General features: G+C 63.1%; 1 protein-coding gene across 4 annotated transcripts in view; it reads left to right on the top strand.

Annotated features, from left to right (window-relative positions):
- MROH1 (maestro heat like repeat family member 1) overlaps positions 1 to 17,858 on the top strand; it is a 43,150-nt gene that overhangs the window by 18,113 nt on the left and 7,179 nt on the right. For 3 of the 4 annotated variants that reach the window (XM_084306966.1, XM_084306967.1, XM_084306965.1), the window contains exons 23-36: positions 44 to 70; positions 1,668 to 1,790; positions 1,896 to 1,975; positions 2,412 to 2,544; positions 3,621 to 3,716; positions 3,850 to 3,954; positions 4,085 to 4,220; positions 4,700 to 4,812; positions 5,923 to 6,075; positions 7,484 to 7,638; positions 8,294 to 8,459; positions 9,152 to 9,348; positions 14,738 to 14,875; positions 16,505 to 16,619. In XM_084306966.1, the coding sequence (XP_084163092.1) occupies positions 44 to 70; positions 1,668 to 1,790; positions 1,896 to 1,975; positions 2,412 to 2,544; positions 3,621 to 3,716; positions 3,850 to 3,954; positions 4,085 to 4,220; positions 4,700 to 4,812; positions 5,923 to 6,075; positions 7,484 to 7,638; positions 8,294 to 8,459; positions 9,152 to 9,348; positions 14,738 to 14,875; positions 16,505 to 16,619 (1,737 nt within the window). The remainder of the gene's footprint in view (positions 1 to 43; positions 71 to 1,667; positions 1,791 to 1,895; positions 1,976 to 2,411; positions 2,545 to 3,620; positions 3,717 to 3,849; positions 3,955 to 4,084; positions 4,221 to 4,699; positions 4,813 to 5,922; positions 6,076 to 7,483; positions 7,639 to 8,293; positions 8,460 to 9,151; positions 9,349 to 14,737; positions 14,876 to 16,504; positions 16,620 to 17,858) is intronic. The other variant, XM_084306968.1, reaches the window with a different exon arrangement.

Below are 17,858 nucleotides of genomic sequence, written 5' to 3'. Positions count from 1 at the left end.
CAGCTTGTGCTCACTCGGGCATTGCCCATGTCTTGTTTTGCAGGTTCTGGGAATAAAGGTAGAAACCAAGGTACAGTGTGAGGCGTTAAATCTGAACTCCTCTCTGCTCTTTCCTGCTGTCTCTGCCTGCCTCTTGCTCTGGGCTCCCCTCAGAAGCAGCCCCAGGCTGCGCTCGCAGCAGTGGTGCCCTGCCCCTGGGGACCTGGGGACAGCCCCAGGAGCTGCTGCTCCTCACCCGGGGCTCCACGGGCAGGACCCCGCTGCTGGGGCCATTGCCTGGAAGTGCCAAAACGCACTGCAGAGGGAAGGCGAAAATGCCTTTCTGGCAGGACAGGAGGAGTAGGTGAAAATGTCTCACTGCAGGGGTGAGAAGCTGAGCTGCCCAAAGGCTGCACCAGCCTCCTGCAGCTGCCTGCAGCCCGTCTTGCCCCGGCCCTTCCCGGAGCACTGCAGCTCGCAGGGACACGCTCATGCAGGATCTCTGCCTGCACCACGGGAGCTCTTTTGGGGCTGGGTTCAGGGTCTGTGCTCGCAGCCGTGGGCAGCGGGGCCGTGCCCAGGGTGCTCCTGGCTCTGCGCAGAGCGGTGCGCGGCCCCCTGCCCACGGTGAGGGCAGCCCCCGCCTCCCCCCGCAGGCACTGTGCCGGGGACGCCTGGGGACTCCAGAGACCCAGCTGCAGCCCGCAGCTCAGGGAAAATTCCCTGAACTCATTTTCCTGCTTCCCCCCGGAACAATCATTCAATCAATCAATCAATCGGATATTAAAACGCAGATCGCTGTCCTGGGGGGGGGGGAGGGGCTGTATTTTGGTACGTGCGTTTACGTATTTTAAAGGCTGCACAACAAAAATGGCATTTGTCAAGTTGAAGTTAAGCTGTCAGGCCGCAGACTCCTTCTCCGGGCTCCACTAATGCGTTTTCCTTCTGGGCTCCTGCTGGCACTAACAGCCTCTGCTGTCTCTCTGCCCCCGCGCGCCGGGGACGCCGCGGCTCGGCCCCTGCCTGCCGGGCTCAGCTGGGCGAGGGGCGCGGGGGGCTGGAACGAGGGGAGCGCCTTTTAATTGGGGCGAGGGGCCCTGCCTCAGCTTGCGCACGTCCAGGAGCATAAAGAGGCCTTAATAGCCATTATCCCATTTCCTGGCTCCGAAGGCAGGCTGCCCGCCCCCTGGCCCCGCTGCTCTCCCGGGGCCGTTAATCCCGCAGACAGCCCGGGCCGGGCAGGAGCTGGTGGGCAGGCAGCGTGACCGGTGGGCCCCTGCTCCACGGGTCACAGCCCACCAGGCTTCCCGGGGGGACCCAGAGCCTGGATGTCCAGGATGGGCACCGCTTCCTTCGGGACAAAGAGCGGTGTAGGAGGGCTGTGGGGTGCAGGGCTTCACCTCCCGGAGTTGCCTCTTTGGGGTTTTGTGCTCAGGGTGCTGCTGCACCATGGAGGGATAAACCCGGGGGCACCGGGTCACTCAGAGCTGCCCAGGTCACTCAGAGCCTGGGATGGGGACGAGGAACAGCGGGGGCCGAGCCCACGTGCTGGGAGCAGCACAGACCAGGCTGTCGTGCCCAGCCTGGGCACTGGTTTTCTTGGGGAGGCACCGGTGCTGGGTGGGCTGGTGAGCCGGGGCTGCGCAGGGAACCTGGCCTTGGCTTCTCACCCTGCCTTCTGTGCTCAGGACCTGACCTTGAAGCTGTGCCTCATCCGGAGCATCTGCATGATCAGCCAAGCCATCTACAACGGTGGGAAGTGCGGGGACTTCGTCTTCTCCCGCAAAGCTGAGCTCGTGGCCCAGATGGTGGTGAGAGCAAACCCTGCCCGTGCTGGGCCAGCGCTCGCTGCGGAGCTTGGCCCGTGTCCGGGGCAGGCAGGGGGTGGATGTGACCGTCCCCTTGCTCTGTTGCAGGAGTTCATCAAAGCAGAACCGCTGGATGCCATGCGGACACCAGTTCGCCAGCGGGCGATGGTCACCTGCACTTACCTGGTGTATCCTTCCTCTGGGGGAAGCCGGGGCCGTGCTCCCCCGCGGAGCCTCGCCCCGCGCTCCCGTTTGCCCCGTGGGTCTGGTGGCAGAGCTTTGTGCAGGCTCCCAGCACGGTCACGCTCAGCAGCCTGGCTCGTGCATCTGCCAGCTCACCACTGCCCTTGGGCTGGGTTCTGCTGGGCTCTGCAGCGACCGTCCTGCAGCGCAGAGCCAAGGGCACCGCGCGCTCCGTTGCGCAAAGCTGACTTCTGCACCACGGTTAAAAATACTCGAACGCGTCACAGCCCTGACACAGATACAGAGAGCGCCCTGCCTGCCTCTGACCGAAGCTGGTGCCACCGAGCACGGAGCCAGGTCAGCAGGAATTCACGTTAAAACCCCCGGTGCTGCCTTACCCCACTGCAGCACTCGGTGCCCTTTCCTTAACCTGCGGAGCAGCGTCCTGGAGCCCCACCTCAGCGACCCCGACCGCACGGAGCTGATCGACACCTGCCTCGCCAGCGTGCTCGCCCTGCCTCCGGACCCCGGGCCGGAGAGGGACGGGATCAGCAGCGATGCCCTGCACAAGGAGGTGCGGGTTGGGCGCGGGGAGCTGCCCTGCTGGCGTGGCACAGCGGGGTGGCGCGGCTTTGTTCGCTCCGAGCGCTGCCCCAGCCGCCTTCACGGCCCCGTGCCCCCCCTCTGGCTGCCCGAGCACCCCCCCGGCTGCAGCCCGGCCGTGGGAAAGGCTGCTTGCAATTCAGCTGGGCACCTCGGGGGAAGCGAGCTGCACCATTTCCTCTGCTCAGTTATCTCCTGAAAAGGCCTGGCCCTTCTGCGCACTGATAGCAAGTGAGAAAATATGTGCTTATCAGCAAGCCCAAATGCTGCTAATAAGAGCATGAAGTCCCTCGAGGAAAAAAATCAAATGATCCTGGAAACCCTGCAGGGTAGAAGGGGCCTTTACATAACCAGCTTTTGAAAGGCTGCAGCTGCTTCTCAGTTGTGGTTGAGTGCTTAATGAATGAAAATAACATGCTGCTAATGAAGTTGTTGCAGCTGCCGGGTGGCTGCAGAGCAGCCCCTGCTCCGCAGGATCGCCTGCTGCTGCTGCGGCTCCTCCAAGGTGAGCTGCGGAGCGGGAGCTGGGCTCTGGCCGTCCCCTGCTCCTGTGTGCAGGCACCTGGCTGAAACGTTGACGTTAATAATCCTTTCCTCCTCCCCGCCCGCCCGCCCCCGTGAAGCTTTGTAGTTTTTATTTTTTTGGAGTTTGTCCCAAAATAAGTCCCGGAAGGAAACTATAAGCGTCTTCAAAGGGCTCGTTCAGCCTGGGCTTGCTGGAATTTATCCCCAGGTGGGAGAAGGACCAAATTCCCTTCTGGAAAGCGTGCTCTGAAGCATCTGTGCTGGTGGGCTCCGCTCTGGCGAGGTGCTGGCACATGGTGCTGATTGCAGCCATGTGGTGCTAACCCTTCCTACGTGCCCCAGTGCTTCCAGTTAAGGTGGCTTTGTCAAACTGGGCAGCAGTCCCTGCTGCCTTTTCCTCCCAGCCCGGAGGTGGTTGCATTTTGGCACCCAGCACCAGATGCCCAGATCCTCACGTGCCCAGCCTGGCTCTCCGGGATGGGGTGCAGGGCTCAGAGCCTGTAATCAGCCTTTCCTCCCCAGATACTGTACGGTGACACCCTCAGTGCCCTCAAAGACCTGCTGAAGAGCCTCCTGCAGAGGAACCTGACCCCGCACGGGCTGCAGGACATGTTCGCGGTAGGTGCAGCCTGCAGTCCTCACTTCTCTGTGTGACACCAGTCCTCCAGTCCCTGTCCTCTCGGTGCTGGGCACGACTGCGTGCCGAGGGTGGCTGAGCTCCTGCCCTCCTTTCTGACGCCTTTCCCCACAGCACTTAGGGCCCTGGATCAAGTCTAACAAGGAGCAGGAGCGCCAGCGCGCCGTCGAGATCAGCGCTGCCCTGCTGGACTTCTACCTGGGCAAACTGAACGTCAGCGTAAGTGGACACAGTGCTCAAACATCACCTCCCCGCTGCCCTCCAACCTCGCTGGCATCGGGCGCGTGCCCCTCCTGGGGTGGGCGCTGGGTTCCCTGCACCCAGCACGGCCGCGGTTGTCTCCCCGCAGACCGTCGTCCCCTTCTACAACCTCGGCGTGCTGATCGCGCTCTTCTCCCCGCGCTGCTCCGACTCCCTGCCCAGCGTTCGCCAGCACGCGGTCGACTGCGTCTACTGCCTGCTCTACATCCAGCTGTGCTACGAAGGTGGGCGCGTGGGCAGGGGGTGCGGACCCCGTCCGCTGAAGGGGGGGACCTGCCAGTGCCGATCGCTGCACGGGGGCCGGCAGCGGGGTGGGGGGCGCATGGGTGAAGGGCTTGTGTTTGTCTGGGTGTTGAAAGCCCTTGGAAATGCTGGAGCGCAGCTGGAGCAGGTTCCTGAGCCAAACTCAGCCTGGGCTTCCTCCTCTCGCCGGGAGAGGTCAGTCCTCCCCTTGCGATGCTGCGAGCGCAGGCACGGAGGGGAAGCAGAGCCCGTGCGGTGCCGGGGGGGGGCTTTGGCTCGGTCCTGTGATTGCGAGCAGTGTGTCCCTGCAGGGCAGGCACCTCTGGTCCTTGGCAGCAGCCTCGGTTCCTCAGCTCCTCCCTGGAAAGTTGGCCAGCTGCAAGCAAAACCCAGCGCTCTGCAGCGTTTTGGGTGTAAAACCCGAGGAAGGCTGCGAACTGAACGCTGCCTCTGAACGCAGGGTTTGCCCGGGATCACACGGATGAGATGGTGGAGGGGCTGAAGGCTCTGAAGAAAGGCCTGGAGGAGCCCGACTTCACCGTCCTCTTCCATACCTGCCACAACATTGCCATGGTAAGGCAGGGCACATCCAGCACGGCCCCGGTGTCCGCGGGGTGCTGGCCGGTTCCAAACAGCCACGTGGGGCGAGGGCTGCTGGGGAGCCCCAGCATCACCCCAGGAACCAAACCACTGCGCTTTTCTGCCCTGCTGCACGCGTCTCCTGGGCAGCCCAGGGGATGCTGAGAGCATCTCGCCCTGTGGGGAAGCTGCTGGTTTTCTCTGGGCACGAGGGTCCCAACAAGGACATCCGTGCAGGTGCTCTGGGGGCGCGGTGCCCCGCTGTGCTGTGGCTCAGTTCATCCGTTCAGGGGTCTGGTGTGCAGCTTTAACCATCAGCACTCCCAGCACTAGCACCAAAAATTCACCTTGAGTTAGTGCAGGTGGTTTCTGTCCTTGCCCTCTACACGCTGATGGGGAGGACTCTGTCTCAGCCCCATAAGACCTGCACGGGGCCCCAGGGTGTTCCAGGATGGAGACTCGAGCGCATCGTGCTCCTCGTCGGGAGCTGCTGGCTGCAGCACAGCCCTCAAGTCCCCGTCGCTGCTGTGTCCAGCTGCAGCACGTGGTGGTTCCCGGTGCCTTCCCAGCGTGGTGCTGGTGTTGGTAAAGCAGTCACTGGTCCAAATGTGGCTCGAACCACTGCGATTTGAACGATGGGGACAGCATCTGGGTCTGGTGGTGATGGAGGGGTGCGCACCCTGCTCCTGCGAGGGTGAGCTCTGGTGGCCCCTTCTGTGTGGATCTCTGCAGACACTGCTCCAGGAGGGCTCGTAGCTGTAGAGGAGCTGGTAATCCCTTCTTGTCCTGGCAAAGCTGTTATCCTCCAGATGCTGTGGCTCTGGGGGTCCTCATTCCTACCAACCTTGTTGCCAATTGTCCCACCCGCGGGCTGGATGAGACCTCGGGACTGTCCTCAGGGTGGTGGCTGCAGCGGGGTTACTGGTGTGCTTGGGTTGTCCCAGCCCATCCCAGGGGAGCCCCAGGCAGCCTCTTGCCTCCACGGGGGTCTTGTCCTGGCCCTGGCTGGTGCTCCCTCAGTGCTCCGTGCCACGGAGCAGCCACGCTGCCACCTGCTCCAAGAGCCACAGAAACCCATCGTTAACCCCGCTCGCCCTCCTCCAGGTGGTCGGGAAGCGCGTCCCCCCGGACCAGCTGATGAGCCTCCTGCTGGCCATGTTCGAGGGGCTGGCGGACCCCGACAAGAACTGCTCCCGAGCAGCCACCGTCATGATCAACTCCCTCCTCAAGGAGCGCGGGAGCGTCCTGCAGGAGAAGGTGAGCTGTGCCCGGCCTCAGGGGCGAACGCAGCCCCGGAGGGGCAGCCCTGGCCGGCTCTTGGTGCCCGGTGTCCTTACCACGTACGCAGCCCTATGACTGTGGCCCCACCTGCAGCCGGACTGCGGGGTGATGGCTGTGCTGGTACAGGCGGGGTGCTGCGCTCAGGGGCAGCAGCGTGATGCCCAGCACAAGGGGGGAGGCGTTTAACACCCGTCCCAAGGGACTTGCTATCGATCGTTGCCGTTGCATTTCTGGCCAGAGGAGCACTCACTCTGAGCTCCTCGGGGCTGTTGCTCCTGACCACTGCTGCTTCCCCCGGGCACGTGTGTGTGCGCTCTCCTCCCGCGTCCTCACGGGCCGGGGAGGCTGCGGTGCGGTGCGGAGGCGGTGGCTGCTGGCGAGGCCGGCTCCGTTCTGGCTCTCGCTCGAGTTGAGGAGTTCAGAGGAGCTCACTTTACCAGAAGAGCTCAGGCTCCCTGTGAAACCTCTGCAAGCTCTGGGGGAGCCCGGGGTTCCTGGCTGGGAAGCCAGTCTGGATGCTTGCAGGGCTTAGAGGTGCTGGACACAGAAGGCTTTTTTGTCTAATCCACTACCTTTAGGGCTAAGCTCCCCCTTTCTCCTGCGGTAATTGGAAACACCGGGTCTCCAGCCGCTCCTCAGGCTTGCTTTTGCACTAGAGCTTCTGCTAAAGTCCTGTTCGCTACCTATTAGCCTCTCTCCGACGTGGGATTGCTCCAGCTTACATGACTCACCTTTTGGTCAGATCCAGTCCAGCCCAGATCCTGAAACCTGAACTGATGCTAAGCCCCGGAGTCCGTGGGGCAGACCCGCGCGCAGCTGGGGCCGGAGTGCTCTGCTGCTCTGCACTTAATCTCTGGAATTTGCTGCCAGGCCTGGTCTGTGCATGAACTTCCTATTTGTCTTAACGTGCGTTTTACAGCCGGCAGCGAGTGCCGAGGTGTCTCCCTGCGTTCAGCTTGAGTTCCTCGTAGGAACTTGCTCGCTGAGCTCCTCTAACCAGCCGCGGTGGGGCTGGGGTTTAGCACGAGCACCGGGCCAGGGGGCTGCAGCGCAGGGGCTGGGCGCACCCTCGTTGGGTCTTTCTTGTCCTGGGGCGCTCGGCAGTGTCACCTGGCTCTGCATGGCAGGGGGACACCCCCGGGGGATCCTTGTCCTGGCCTCACAGAGGTTCTGCATGCGCCCTGTGAGCGGTGAGGCCTCCCCCAGCCCACAGACCGGCTGCCCTCCTGGTGGTCTGTCTGCCCCTTGATCATCTGCTGAAGCCCTGCTGCGATGGAGGGGAAGGGGGGGACACGTCCCCTGTCTGCAGGGGCGTCCCGTGGTCACCCCATGTGCTCACACCTCCTGGCCCTCAGCTGGACGCCACCATCTCCTCCTCCCTCAGGTGCCCGACATCATGAGCATCATCCACAGCAAGCTGCAGGAGGTGGACGAGGAGCACGTCAGGAAGGCTGCCCAGCAGACGGTTTACATCCTGGCCTCCCAGCACAAGAGCGTGGTGGTGTCCAGCCTCCTGGGCAGCGCGCTGCCGTTCGACAGGTACCGCCCGGCTCCGCTGCGGTGGCCCGGCGCCTGCACGTGCTCTCAGCGCTGGGGCTTCGGAGCAGCTTTCGCTTAAGCTGCAGCTAATCTTCTGGCTCCTTACCCCAGTAATCAGACCCTGCTGGAATTTCCTTTGTGCGCTCACGGATCAGCACGTCCACTTGCTGCGGGAGCTGCTTTTCCGAGGGCTCGCTGGGCTTAGAGGCGCGAGCAGCGCGAACGAGCAGAGCTGGCCCCGGAGAGCTGAGCGTGGCTGGGTGCTCGCTGCTGCTGTACAGAGCAGGACACCTTGAGCAGAGGCTCTCCTATGCCTCATTTTTAAGCCCTGCTCTGTTTCTACCAGGGCAGGCAGCTTGCAAACCACGCGGGGCGAAGCGGGACCCCTCTGGGTGCTGGTAGTAAGAGAGCCCTGAGGGTTTGGGCTGAGCACGGCACAGGAGGCACCGGCCGTGCTTCCCCTGGCTCAAAGTGCCTGGAGCTGCTGTGAGCCACCCATTACGGGTCTCTCACCGGGGCTTGCCTCGTTAGCTTGCACCCCCTGGGCTCTCTTCACCCTGCGGTGAAGGTGGTGCCGGCATGGGGAGGGGGCTGGTGCTCGCTGCCCCTCGGAGCAGGGCACCAACACAGCTCTCCCCTCTCTGCTCCCCTGCAGCCACACGTGTGCCATGTGGAGGTCCCTGGCCGCCGAGCCCACCCTCACCTCGCAGATCCTGGAGCAGCTCCTGGAGAAGGTGAACAGGGACGTCCCGTACAAGGAGAGCAAGTGCTTCCTGCTGGGGAGCGGGTCCGAGCGCATCGCCACGCCGCTGCCCCTGGCCGTGAGTGTCCTGCTGCAGGCCCTGTCCCGTCCCCAGCCCCTCGAGGATGCCGGTCCCAACACCTGGAATGCTTTTTTCATTTCCTTGGCTCGGGGGGGTTGTGCCAGGCGTGGACTCTGGAAATAACGCATCGCTGTGTAATGCCTATTAGAGCTAATCCACAGGCTCGTAAAAAGCCTCTCAGGTGTCCATCCTCAAGGGAGACCACTTTGCATTTTATCCCTTCAGAAAAATAAACCCAGCTTGGCAGCTTTCTAAGCAGTAAAGCAGCTGTGAAAATTTCCTCCTCCTCTGAAGAACCAAATGCAGATGGTACGGGATCGGCTGCGCTGAAAGCAAACATTCCTCCCCTCCCCTCCCCGCTCAGTTTTTAACACCCCTGGATATTGTGCCGTGTAATTACGGCTTTTTAAATTGGCCGGAATGGGGCTGTGCAAAGGCAGGGTGCGTGTTGTCTTCCTGCCTGTAAAACCTGAGCCCTGGGATGTGCTCTGTGTCCCCAGGTACGGGCTTCAAGCCTCACCTTCCCCCTCTGGAGATGCCCGGGTGCTCGATGTCACTGCTTCATTGGGCTCGGGGCTGCGGGAGGGAGCAGCAGCCCTCTTGCTGCCTCCCCGGGTTATTTACCAACAGATAGCGGCGTGGTGTGGGAGATCCCTGCCTAATCCTCCTCTCCCGCGCTCTCTCTCCAGGCCACATGTGCTCTGTATGAGATCATGTCTGCTCCGGAGTCTGGGGCAGCAGTGCTGGGACTCTACGCGCCGCTGTTTGTGACTCTCCTGCTGCGAGTCAGCTGCACCGTGGGTGTTCAGCTACCGAAGAGCCTGCAGAGCCGGGAGAGGAGGAGCAGCAGCCTCAGCCCGGCCCCCCGGAGCCTCCATCCCTGCAGGTACGGGGCATGAAGGCGGCTCCGCCACCCGGCACGTGGAGCTCGGCGCCCTCGCGGCGTTCCTGCGGGCAGGCAGCACGGCGGCCGCGGCGAGTCGGGCACCGAGGCCTGACCTCGGTGCTGTGGTCTGGGTCTGCTCTGTTTGTTTGGCTTCCTCCCGCCGAGCAGAGTCTCTAAATTGGGAAGCGTTAAACGAGCTGCTCTGCTTAACGATGCGCTCCTGCGCCCCAGCGCCAGGGCCCTGCTGTGCTGGTTTGTGCTGCTGCCCCCGGGGGGCCGGCTCCACGGGGCTGGGCTGGGCATGCCAGGGGGGGTAATTTCATCTCGGGTGAGGAGAGGAGCTGGCAGGACCAAAGCCTCTGGCTTCGTCAAGCCGATGGCTGCGGCACGTCTTAGTCATGCCAAATTACTGGCTGCTCGAGCAAACACTTCAGGGCCACGCCACCTTCCCCGCGCAGACGCAGCCGTGCTGAGCCCGACGGACGTCTTGTCCTCTGCTGGTGCTTTCAGCCCACGGTGGCCCCAGTGGCTGAGGAGGAGTCCTGGCAGCGGGGTGTTTTGGGGTGCTGCTGGCTCCCCCCTGCTCCGGGGGCTCCTGCCCCAGCCTTGCTCAGGGCCAGCTGGCGCTCTGCTGCACGCTGCTGTAAGCACAAGGTTTCAGGCTTCGTAAAATTAGTGGGACCAGCCTTTAACCAGCTCCTCCTTTACAGCCCAGGAGCACGCATGTGCCCGTAGGGTGGCAGGGATCCCGGTGGCAGTGCAGAGCTCCCTTTCCTGTGCAGAGCTCACGTCAGCACTTGCTGGGCTGCGTGGCTTGGGCTTCTCTCCTTGGTCTCTGCGTGATCCCAGCTTGAGCAAAACCTGGGCAGTTTGGTTTCCCCTAGCCCAGACTGTGCCTAGCGCTGACATTTCATCATCAGGGGCTGTGCAAGCAGCTCTCACAGGGTAGCAGAGAGCGAAAGGGTGCCCGTTGTTTTGCTGGCTGATGCACGCAGCCCTGCGCCCCCGTCCTCTTGGGGAGGGGGAGCCCAGAGGACGTCTTGGCCCTGCCTGCGGAGGAAGAGGCGGACGTGGCACCCCTCTGCCAGGTCCGAGTCCCGTGCCAGCCATTGATCCCTGTCGCTGCTGAGCACCATCAGTTCCCTGCTCGTTTCCTGCATTGCCTTGGCACCAGGAGAGCTGCAAAGTGGTGAGGGCAGAGGCAGCGCAGGGCTGCGGGGCTCTCCTGCTGCAGCGTGTCCCGGTCCGTGGGCAGGAGGCTGCTTCGACAGGGTGGCCCCATGGGGTCCTTTCCAGCTGGGGGTGTTCTCTGGTTCTGTGGCTCACCCGTGGGGCTGCACCCCCTGGGTGTGGGGGCAGCGGGAGCCCCATCCTGCTGGGGCAGAGGGTGCGGTGCCGGCTCACCAGCCCCTGCCTGCGCCCTGCCCAGCTCAATCCTGGTGCTCCTGCCCCTCTGAGCAGCGCCAGGGCTGCTCTGCTCTCCTGCACCTCTGGGCTGTGCCACGCTCATCTCTGCAGCCCGTGGAGCTGGCGTGGATGTGAGCACGATGCACGGCACTCACCCCGTCCCTCCGACAGCTCGTGTGCCACGGCAGCCCTGCCATCGCGGCTCTGGGTGCCCTCATCCTGCTGCAAAGGGTCTGGATGATGAGAGCTGCTTGCACTTGCTTTAAAGCACTTTAAATCCATGCGGATGCCGGGGTCAAGCCCGTGTCCGAGGCAGCAGCAGCAGGAGGTGCTGCAGCACGGCCGGGCCTGCCAGGCCCTCGGTCGGCTCGGTGTCTGGAGACTCCCCTGCGGGAGGAGGCTGTGCCCTGCTTTGCAGGCTTGGTTTTCTTACAGGCTATTATTAGCCTTGGGGGAGAAAAACAAAGCCTGGAGGAGCGCACGGGGACACCAAACACAGTGGCGGGGAGTTAAAAGGGCTCTGGCATGGCTCGCCAGTTCATTTGTCAAGTCCCAAGGGCGAGGAGCTGCCGCTTGCTCGCCACGGGGCTGTGCTGAGCAATACCCTCCGTCTGCTGGGCACGCGGTGGAAAGCTCCTGCTCGCTCGGAGGGGGACTTTTCCAGCCCGGAGATGTGATGAGTGGAAACAGGTTGTTATGCTGGATGGCAGGGCTGCTATCTGATTAGCATTTTATTTAGACCACATGTTAGAACTGAATTAAATGAACCTGATGCGTCGGAGGAGAGGGCTGGAGCGCGCCTTGCCCCGCCGCCGTTCCTGTGCCCGTGGTGCTGGCAGCTCCCTGCACCCGTGGCGCTCGTCCTGTCCCCTCGGGGCATTGCTTTGGGGTCTTCACGCAGAGCCCCAGGCCCGGAGCGGACACCCCTGCTTCCTCTGTGGCTTTGGGTTGTGCGTCCAGAACTGTCTGTTCTCGTCGCGCTCTTCCCCGTTAACGACTCCTGGAAGAGAGGCACGGGCAGATCCCAGCCAGACCCCGCACCAGAGCCGCGAGCAGGACTTAAGGAAACTTGAAGCAACTGGTTGCCTCCCAGGGAAGGAGGCGTAGGAGCCAGGAACCGCTGCTCTTCCTCCAGCAGTGTCTGGGCTACGAGCAGCGCTCGGGACGCAGACCAGGACGCGCTGAATTATTGCCGTGGCCGCTCCTCCATCATTTGGGCTGGCCGAGCCCGTGTGCCCCACGGCCGTGGCTTCAGTTCCTGTCCACGTGCACTCTGCTGATCCCAAGAGAGAGCCTTTGGGGTGCAGGAGCCCCCGGGTCCTGCAGTGAGAAAAGCTGATGTGCTGGCAAGGAAACGGGGGGCAGTCAGCAGCTCCTGGGTACCCGCGGTGCAGGAAGGGGAGAGCCCCCATCGTGTCCCTGCAGCCCGCGGGGACGCAGCCTTCTTCCTCCTCTTCCTCCCCCATCTCAGTGCCCAGCAGGGCAGCCAGCTTGGTCCAGGGCTTGCTGGGTGAAGCGGGGAGGCCGGTGCTGGGGGGGTGCCCTGGCCACTGTCACCACCAGGACTCCTCTGAGTGTGGGCATCCTGGTGACGCTCGCTCTGCTCCACCGGCACCCGGCCACCCCGCTGCTGGACGCGGTGTCTGTGCTCAGGAAGGAAAAGTGCCCTCGTTGCAGCTCCCCGGACGGGGCTGGCACGGCTGTGTCCGTGCTGGGTTTCTCGGTGCTGTTTCTCAAGTCCCAGGTGCTGCCCTGGCTGCCCCCTGCTCCCCCAGGACATTGCCTGCTCTGGGTTCAGGAGGGGCTGGGGCCGGGGGCAGGGGCCAGCAGGCTGCTCTCGGGGCTGCACGGCGGCTGCGTGGGTGCAGGCAGGTAGCTGGGGCCATGAAGTCATTGCTGATGGATGGAGGGGGAAGAGGCTTTGTCCAACGCGCGGAGCAAACGCCGAGATGTGAAATTCCAGCCTCGTCCCAGGAGCTGGTTACAATATCAAAGCAATTTCCTGTCCGCGTTTTGAGTTCTGAGTCTCCATGATACTTAAATGCCAAAGAGAGATGGTAAAGGTGAATATGATAGCTTGGCAGGAAAAGGGGTTTGGAAGACACAGGCTTTTGTTGGAAAGGAAGGAAGTGTCTATAGGACACGGTGGAAAAAGCAAAGCCTGCGAGCGAGCGCTCGGGCCGGGCCGTCCCGCAGGAGCCGCCCCGCGCCGCGGTGGCTCGCTGGCCACGGGCTCCCAGCCCCGGTGCGGTGACACCGAGCCAGGAGCTCGTGGGGAGGCTCGAGGGGAGCGGGGACTTGGCTGGGTGGTGGCCCCCGAGAGCCAGCAGCGGGCTGGGGCCATGCCCTCGCCTCTTGGACCTCATCCGTAGCCACGGAGCTGGTGGGAAGGTCCCTGGACCCCGCTGGGCTCAGTCCTCTGCCGGAGGCTTTCTTGTGCTGGAAGAAAAATCCCACTGAGGCTTTCTTGGGCAAAGCCACAGCTTCACCTGCGTGCACACGAAGCGCTGAGGCTTGTGCAGGTTTCCTGCAGTGCAGGAGCATGGGGCTGGGCAGAGGTACGGGCACAGCTGAGCACCAGCACAGGTTGTTGCTGCGGCTTGTGCAGCCTCTGCAGGGCTGCGCTGCTCTGATTGTGGGTGGTGGTGGTCTCTGGGTGGTGGATACTCCAGCCTAGGGTTTTATTTAATTAGCAGCTAATTCCTTGCTGTCCTGGAGCCTTCGTGGTGCAGGGATGCTCAGAGCTCGTGGAGGGGCTCTCCTCCAGCCAGGGCTTTGCTCAGAGCTGAGCGAGCTGGCTTGGCACGCGGTGGTGGTGCTGCTTTTCCATTTCCATCACTGCCGGGTCCAGCTGGATGTTCCTCCGTGGGTGTCTGTGGGCTCTCCTGGATGAGTTTTGTGGTGCAGACATCAGGCTTGGGCATCGCCCACAATACTGTGCAGGGCTGTGAGCGCAGCATGGGACCAGGCAGCTTCTGCTGGGGCTTGCAATGGGTGCTGGGTGGCTGCAGATGGAGAGGTCCTCGTGCTTTGAGCACTGGAAGTGTCCGTGCCGAGGAGCAAAGCAACCCTGCTCCGTGCTTGTCTCCTTTTCTGCTCCTGGTGCGTTGCCCTGGGCAGATGCTCAGCTTTGGCCCTTGGCGATGCTCTGCTTGGCGAATGCATCCTCGAGGCACTGGTCCCTGGGGACCCCCAGACCTGGCTGCCGAGCAGGGTGCTGACAAGTGCAGCACAGAGCCACCAGACGCTCCAGGTCTGGCTGTGGTGGGGTGTGTTTTCCATGCATGCGGTGGGTGAGCGCTTATTTTCCATCCTTATTCTCAACTTTGGACTCAGGAGAGCAGAGATGGCGTGTCCTGCATTAAGGGAGGCCGTGGTGTCCTGCTGCAGAGCCCCGGGGTGCCCGTGCCCCGAGCCCTGTCCCTACACGTCCCCGTCCCTCGTCACCGCAGCCCAGCCCTCTCCTTCCAGAAGCCAAACTCGCAGGCGCCCGAGTCGTAAGCTGAGAGACCTTTGTGTTGAGACACCCTTCCTAAATCATGTTTTCTTCATGTGTGTGGTAAATACATTCCTCTTGCTCATATTGAAGGCTAAGATTTATCCATTACTTATATTTGTTTTGTTTTGACAGGATAATGTATGGTTCCCATATGTTGCTCTGTGCTCGCAGCAAAATAATCCCCACCTATAAAATATTAATGCAAAAAAAAACCCTCCTTAAAGCAGTTCTGGACTTCTTTACTTTTCAGCCTATTGTCTTGGATCACTTTAATGGCAAATGTCACGGTGCAAATGGAAGTAGCCGTGAGTTATGGCTTTGTCTCGCTCCAGCTGAAGCTCGCTCCGTCCTCGGGTGCCTCCGCACCAGCCCCTGTCCCGGTGCCGCCGCGTGCCGGGCTCGGTGCTGCCGCGTGCCGGGCTCGCCCCTTGGGCCACGGGCGGCTCGTGCCGCGGCGTGACGGCGCGGTGCTTCTCTCCCCAGCTGCGCCGTGGAGACGCTGAAGGTGATGCTGGCCCGGGGTGGCAGCGAGGCGGTCACCAAGGCTGTGGGCAACGCCGGCGGCTGGGACCTGATGGCGAGTCCGGAGAGGCACCACGACGGCATCGCCGTGCTGGCTGGGTGAGATGTGCTGCTCCTGCTGCTTCTCCTCCGGCACCGGTGGCAGCGTGACCACGGGGACCGGGTGCGCTGCGTCCCGGGGCAGCTTTGACGCTTCGCAGCCCACGGAGGGTCCCGAGGGGCTCCCAGGGGTCAGGGTGGGACTGCTGGTGGGGTGTCCGGGGCCAGGCCCCGTGCGCTGGAAGCAGCCCGGGCAGGGGGTGACTCACTGTCAGCTCTGTCTCGCCCGACGCCTGGAGGTCAGAGCGGGGGGAAAGTGCTCGTTAGTGGTGTGATTAACCCCGGCACTCACCGCTGGGGGGGCGGGAGCGTGGACGGGCGCCAAGGGCTGAGCAGCGGTGCCGGGAGCGCGGTCAGGCTGGATGCAGCCGATGGCTCAGCTCCCTTGGGGGCCGAGCACCCCACGCGCCTGGTGCCCATCGCCACAGCTTGCCAGGAGGAGGCCGGGGCTGTGCAGCAGCATGTCGGGACCACCAGCAAAACCTCTGCTGCTCTCGGCTGCTTGGCTGAGCTTGTGGAGGCTGCAAACGAAGGTGTGAGGGATACTGAACGGTCTTGGATGGATTTTCTTTTTTTTTTTGGTGCTGCTGCGCGTGCCGAGGGCGGTGGGGCCGTGCTGGCGCTGCAGCACCCGCAGGGACGGCCCCGGCCCCGGTCCCGATCGGCGCGGCCTGGTTCAGCTCGGGACTCCGCTGTCCCTCCACCCAGCGCGGTTAATAGCTCTTGGACGGCTGAGGAGGAGACGACCGGTTTGGGATTTTCCAGTGTTCACAAAAATGCTTTATTGAGCCTCCCGAACGCTTGTGTGTCTCATCCCAAACAAAACCCGGCCTTCCCGGCCAAGCTCTGCTGGAGCGGCCGCTGTGGCCACGGTGCCCAGTGGGGGCTCGGAGCTGGGTCCCCCCCATGGCTCATCCCCAGGCCAGGCGGTGGCAGGGGGGAGGTGGTGGTGAGGGGCTGTGCTGTGCCTGTCCAAGCAAAGCATGAGCTGAGCTGTGGGCAGGAGATGCTTTGCTGCACGATGCAGGATGGGTTCTGTGTTCATCACCTTGTCAGCAGCCCCATAGGGATGGGACGGAGCTGGGGTTGGGTGCAGGGCCGGGTTTCGGTCGGGGCAGCGTGAGTCACCCTGCCAGCAGCCCCTGGGCATGGACACGAGGATGTGTGTTGGGAGGATGTGGAACTGTCAGGGGTTTGTCCAGGCTGTGGCTGCTGCAGGGCATGGGGATACAGACAGAGGGTGAGGGCTGCCAGGGCCCCCAAGTGCCTGTGTGGTGCTGCTGGGGCGAGGGGAGCTGCCCACAGGGCTCGGAGCTGCCTGCGCTTTGTCTGCCCATCCTGCTGGCCCCGCAGGAGCTGTTAGCAGAGGCACACGGTGGGCACCCACCCGCTGACACCCCCATGGTGCGGGGCTCGGTGCCAGCGCCTCACCGCGCTCTGCTCGCGGGTCCCTGGGTCTGCAGGCACAGGAGTCCCGCGGTTCCTGGCCACCAGTGACCCCAGTGCTGTAGGTCTGGGGGCTGGTTTGTTCCCAGCGCTGAGTTCCCTTCCTCTTACTGCCGAGTTTTGCACTGTTTGTGTGGGTTGAGCCCGTCCCGGTGTGGGTGACGCGGCCCCTTCTGCCCGCAGCGCCATGGCACGCCACGCCGGGCCCAGGCTGCCCCTGATCGTCAAGAACCTCGTCCCGACGCTGAGCAGCGTGTTCGACAGCCAGAGGATCACCACCACGGCCTTCTTCGCCGAGGTGAGGAGGGGAGGTGGCTGCTCCCGTCTGTCTGTCTGTCTGTCTCTCTGTCCGTCCGTGCCTCCGCACGCGGCACGGCGCAGCCGCGAGCTGTCCTCCTCGGCTTCCCGACCCTCTGGCAGAGGGGATGGCAGAGAAGCGCGTGCAGGAGTCCAACTCTGAACGCATCCCTGCAGTGAGCCAGCAAGCCATAACTCCCTCCTTACGTACCACCTCAAGGAATGAGGTGACTCAAGTCCTTTCCTCTGGCGCAGGGCAGCGCGGCCAGCAGACGGTAACACTAGCTGCGCGTACATACCACCTTAAAGCCCTGGGCCACTCGAGGAGTGTTTGTTACATAAAGGAGCACCTTATGCCAACAATGCAGAGCTATATCCCTGCTTATAAACCACCTTTTAAATTCTCAGCTGCTTAAGCAGCCTGGGATTAAGGCACTGTTTTTATTTTCTGTTTGGCTGGGGGAGCTGACGGCCCTGCTCTTGGATCCCGTCCCAGAATCTGCTTTAGTTTTGGAGTGTGGTTGGCTCTCTGCATCCTTAAAGGGTTTAAAATAGCAGTTTTGCCTCACCATGGAGCTGGAGGGGAAGGAAGCAAATGCCTGTGTCTCCCTCTCTCAAAACTGATGAGGTGAGAGCTCAGTCCCTTTTCTCGCAGCCGTGCCAGTGACGGAGATGACAGAGTGGAAGCCAGGAGGGGAACGGCCACGGGGCTGTGGCAGCGGGGACCTGCGGCACCAGGCAGCGCAGGGCTGGGTGCTGCAGCCTCTGTGCCTTCATCCTGCTGTGCCTTCAGCCTCCTCACCAGCTCTGCAGGCGCTGGGCAGAGGCTCTGAGCGCTGCCCTGGGATGCCCCGGGGTTAAGGGGCTGGATAAGGGGCTCCGTGCCAGCCCCGAGGGCAGCTGTGGGGTGCTGGCAGCCCCTCGCTTGCAGCCACCAGCTCCCCCACGTCGGGCTGTGGGTGCTGTGCCTGGTGCCGGGGGGTCCCCGGGAGTCCCAGCGTGTCCCCGCAGGTTGCTGAAGCCCAGCAGGAGCCTGGAGCAGCCCCGGGGAGCCCCTGCTGAAGGCAGTGTGGCCCTCGCAGGTCGTTAACCCCGCCGTGCCCCTCCTGCGCGGGGCTGGCGCCGACCCTGCCGCTGCAGGCAATTAACGGCCTCCCCAATTAATGGCCTCCCCAGTTAACGGCCTCCCCAGCTCGCTGGGGACGAGCCCCGTGCTGTTCCCTGGATCCTGTCCACGTCC

The sequence above is a fragment of the Netta rufina genome (genome assembly GCF_964035555.1).
Source record: "Netta rufina genome assembly, chromosome: 2".
Lineage (NCBI taxonomy): Eukaryota > Metazoa > Chordata > Aves > Anseriformes > Anatidae > Netta > Netta rufina.
The sequence above is the reverse complement of the archived record's forward strand: the minus strand, read 5'-3'. Positions and strand labels throughout refer to the sequence as shown.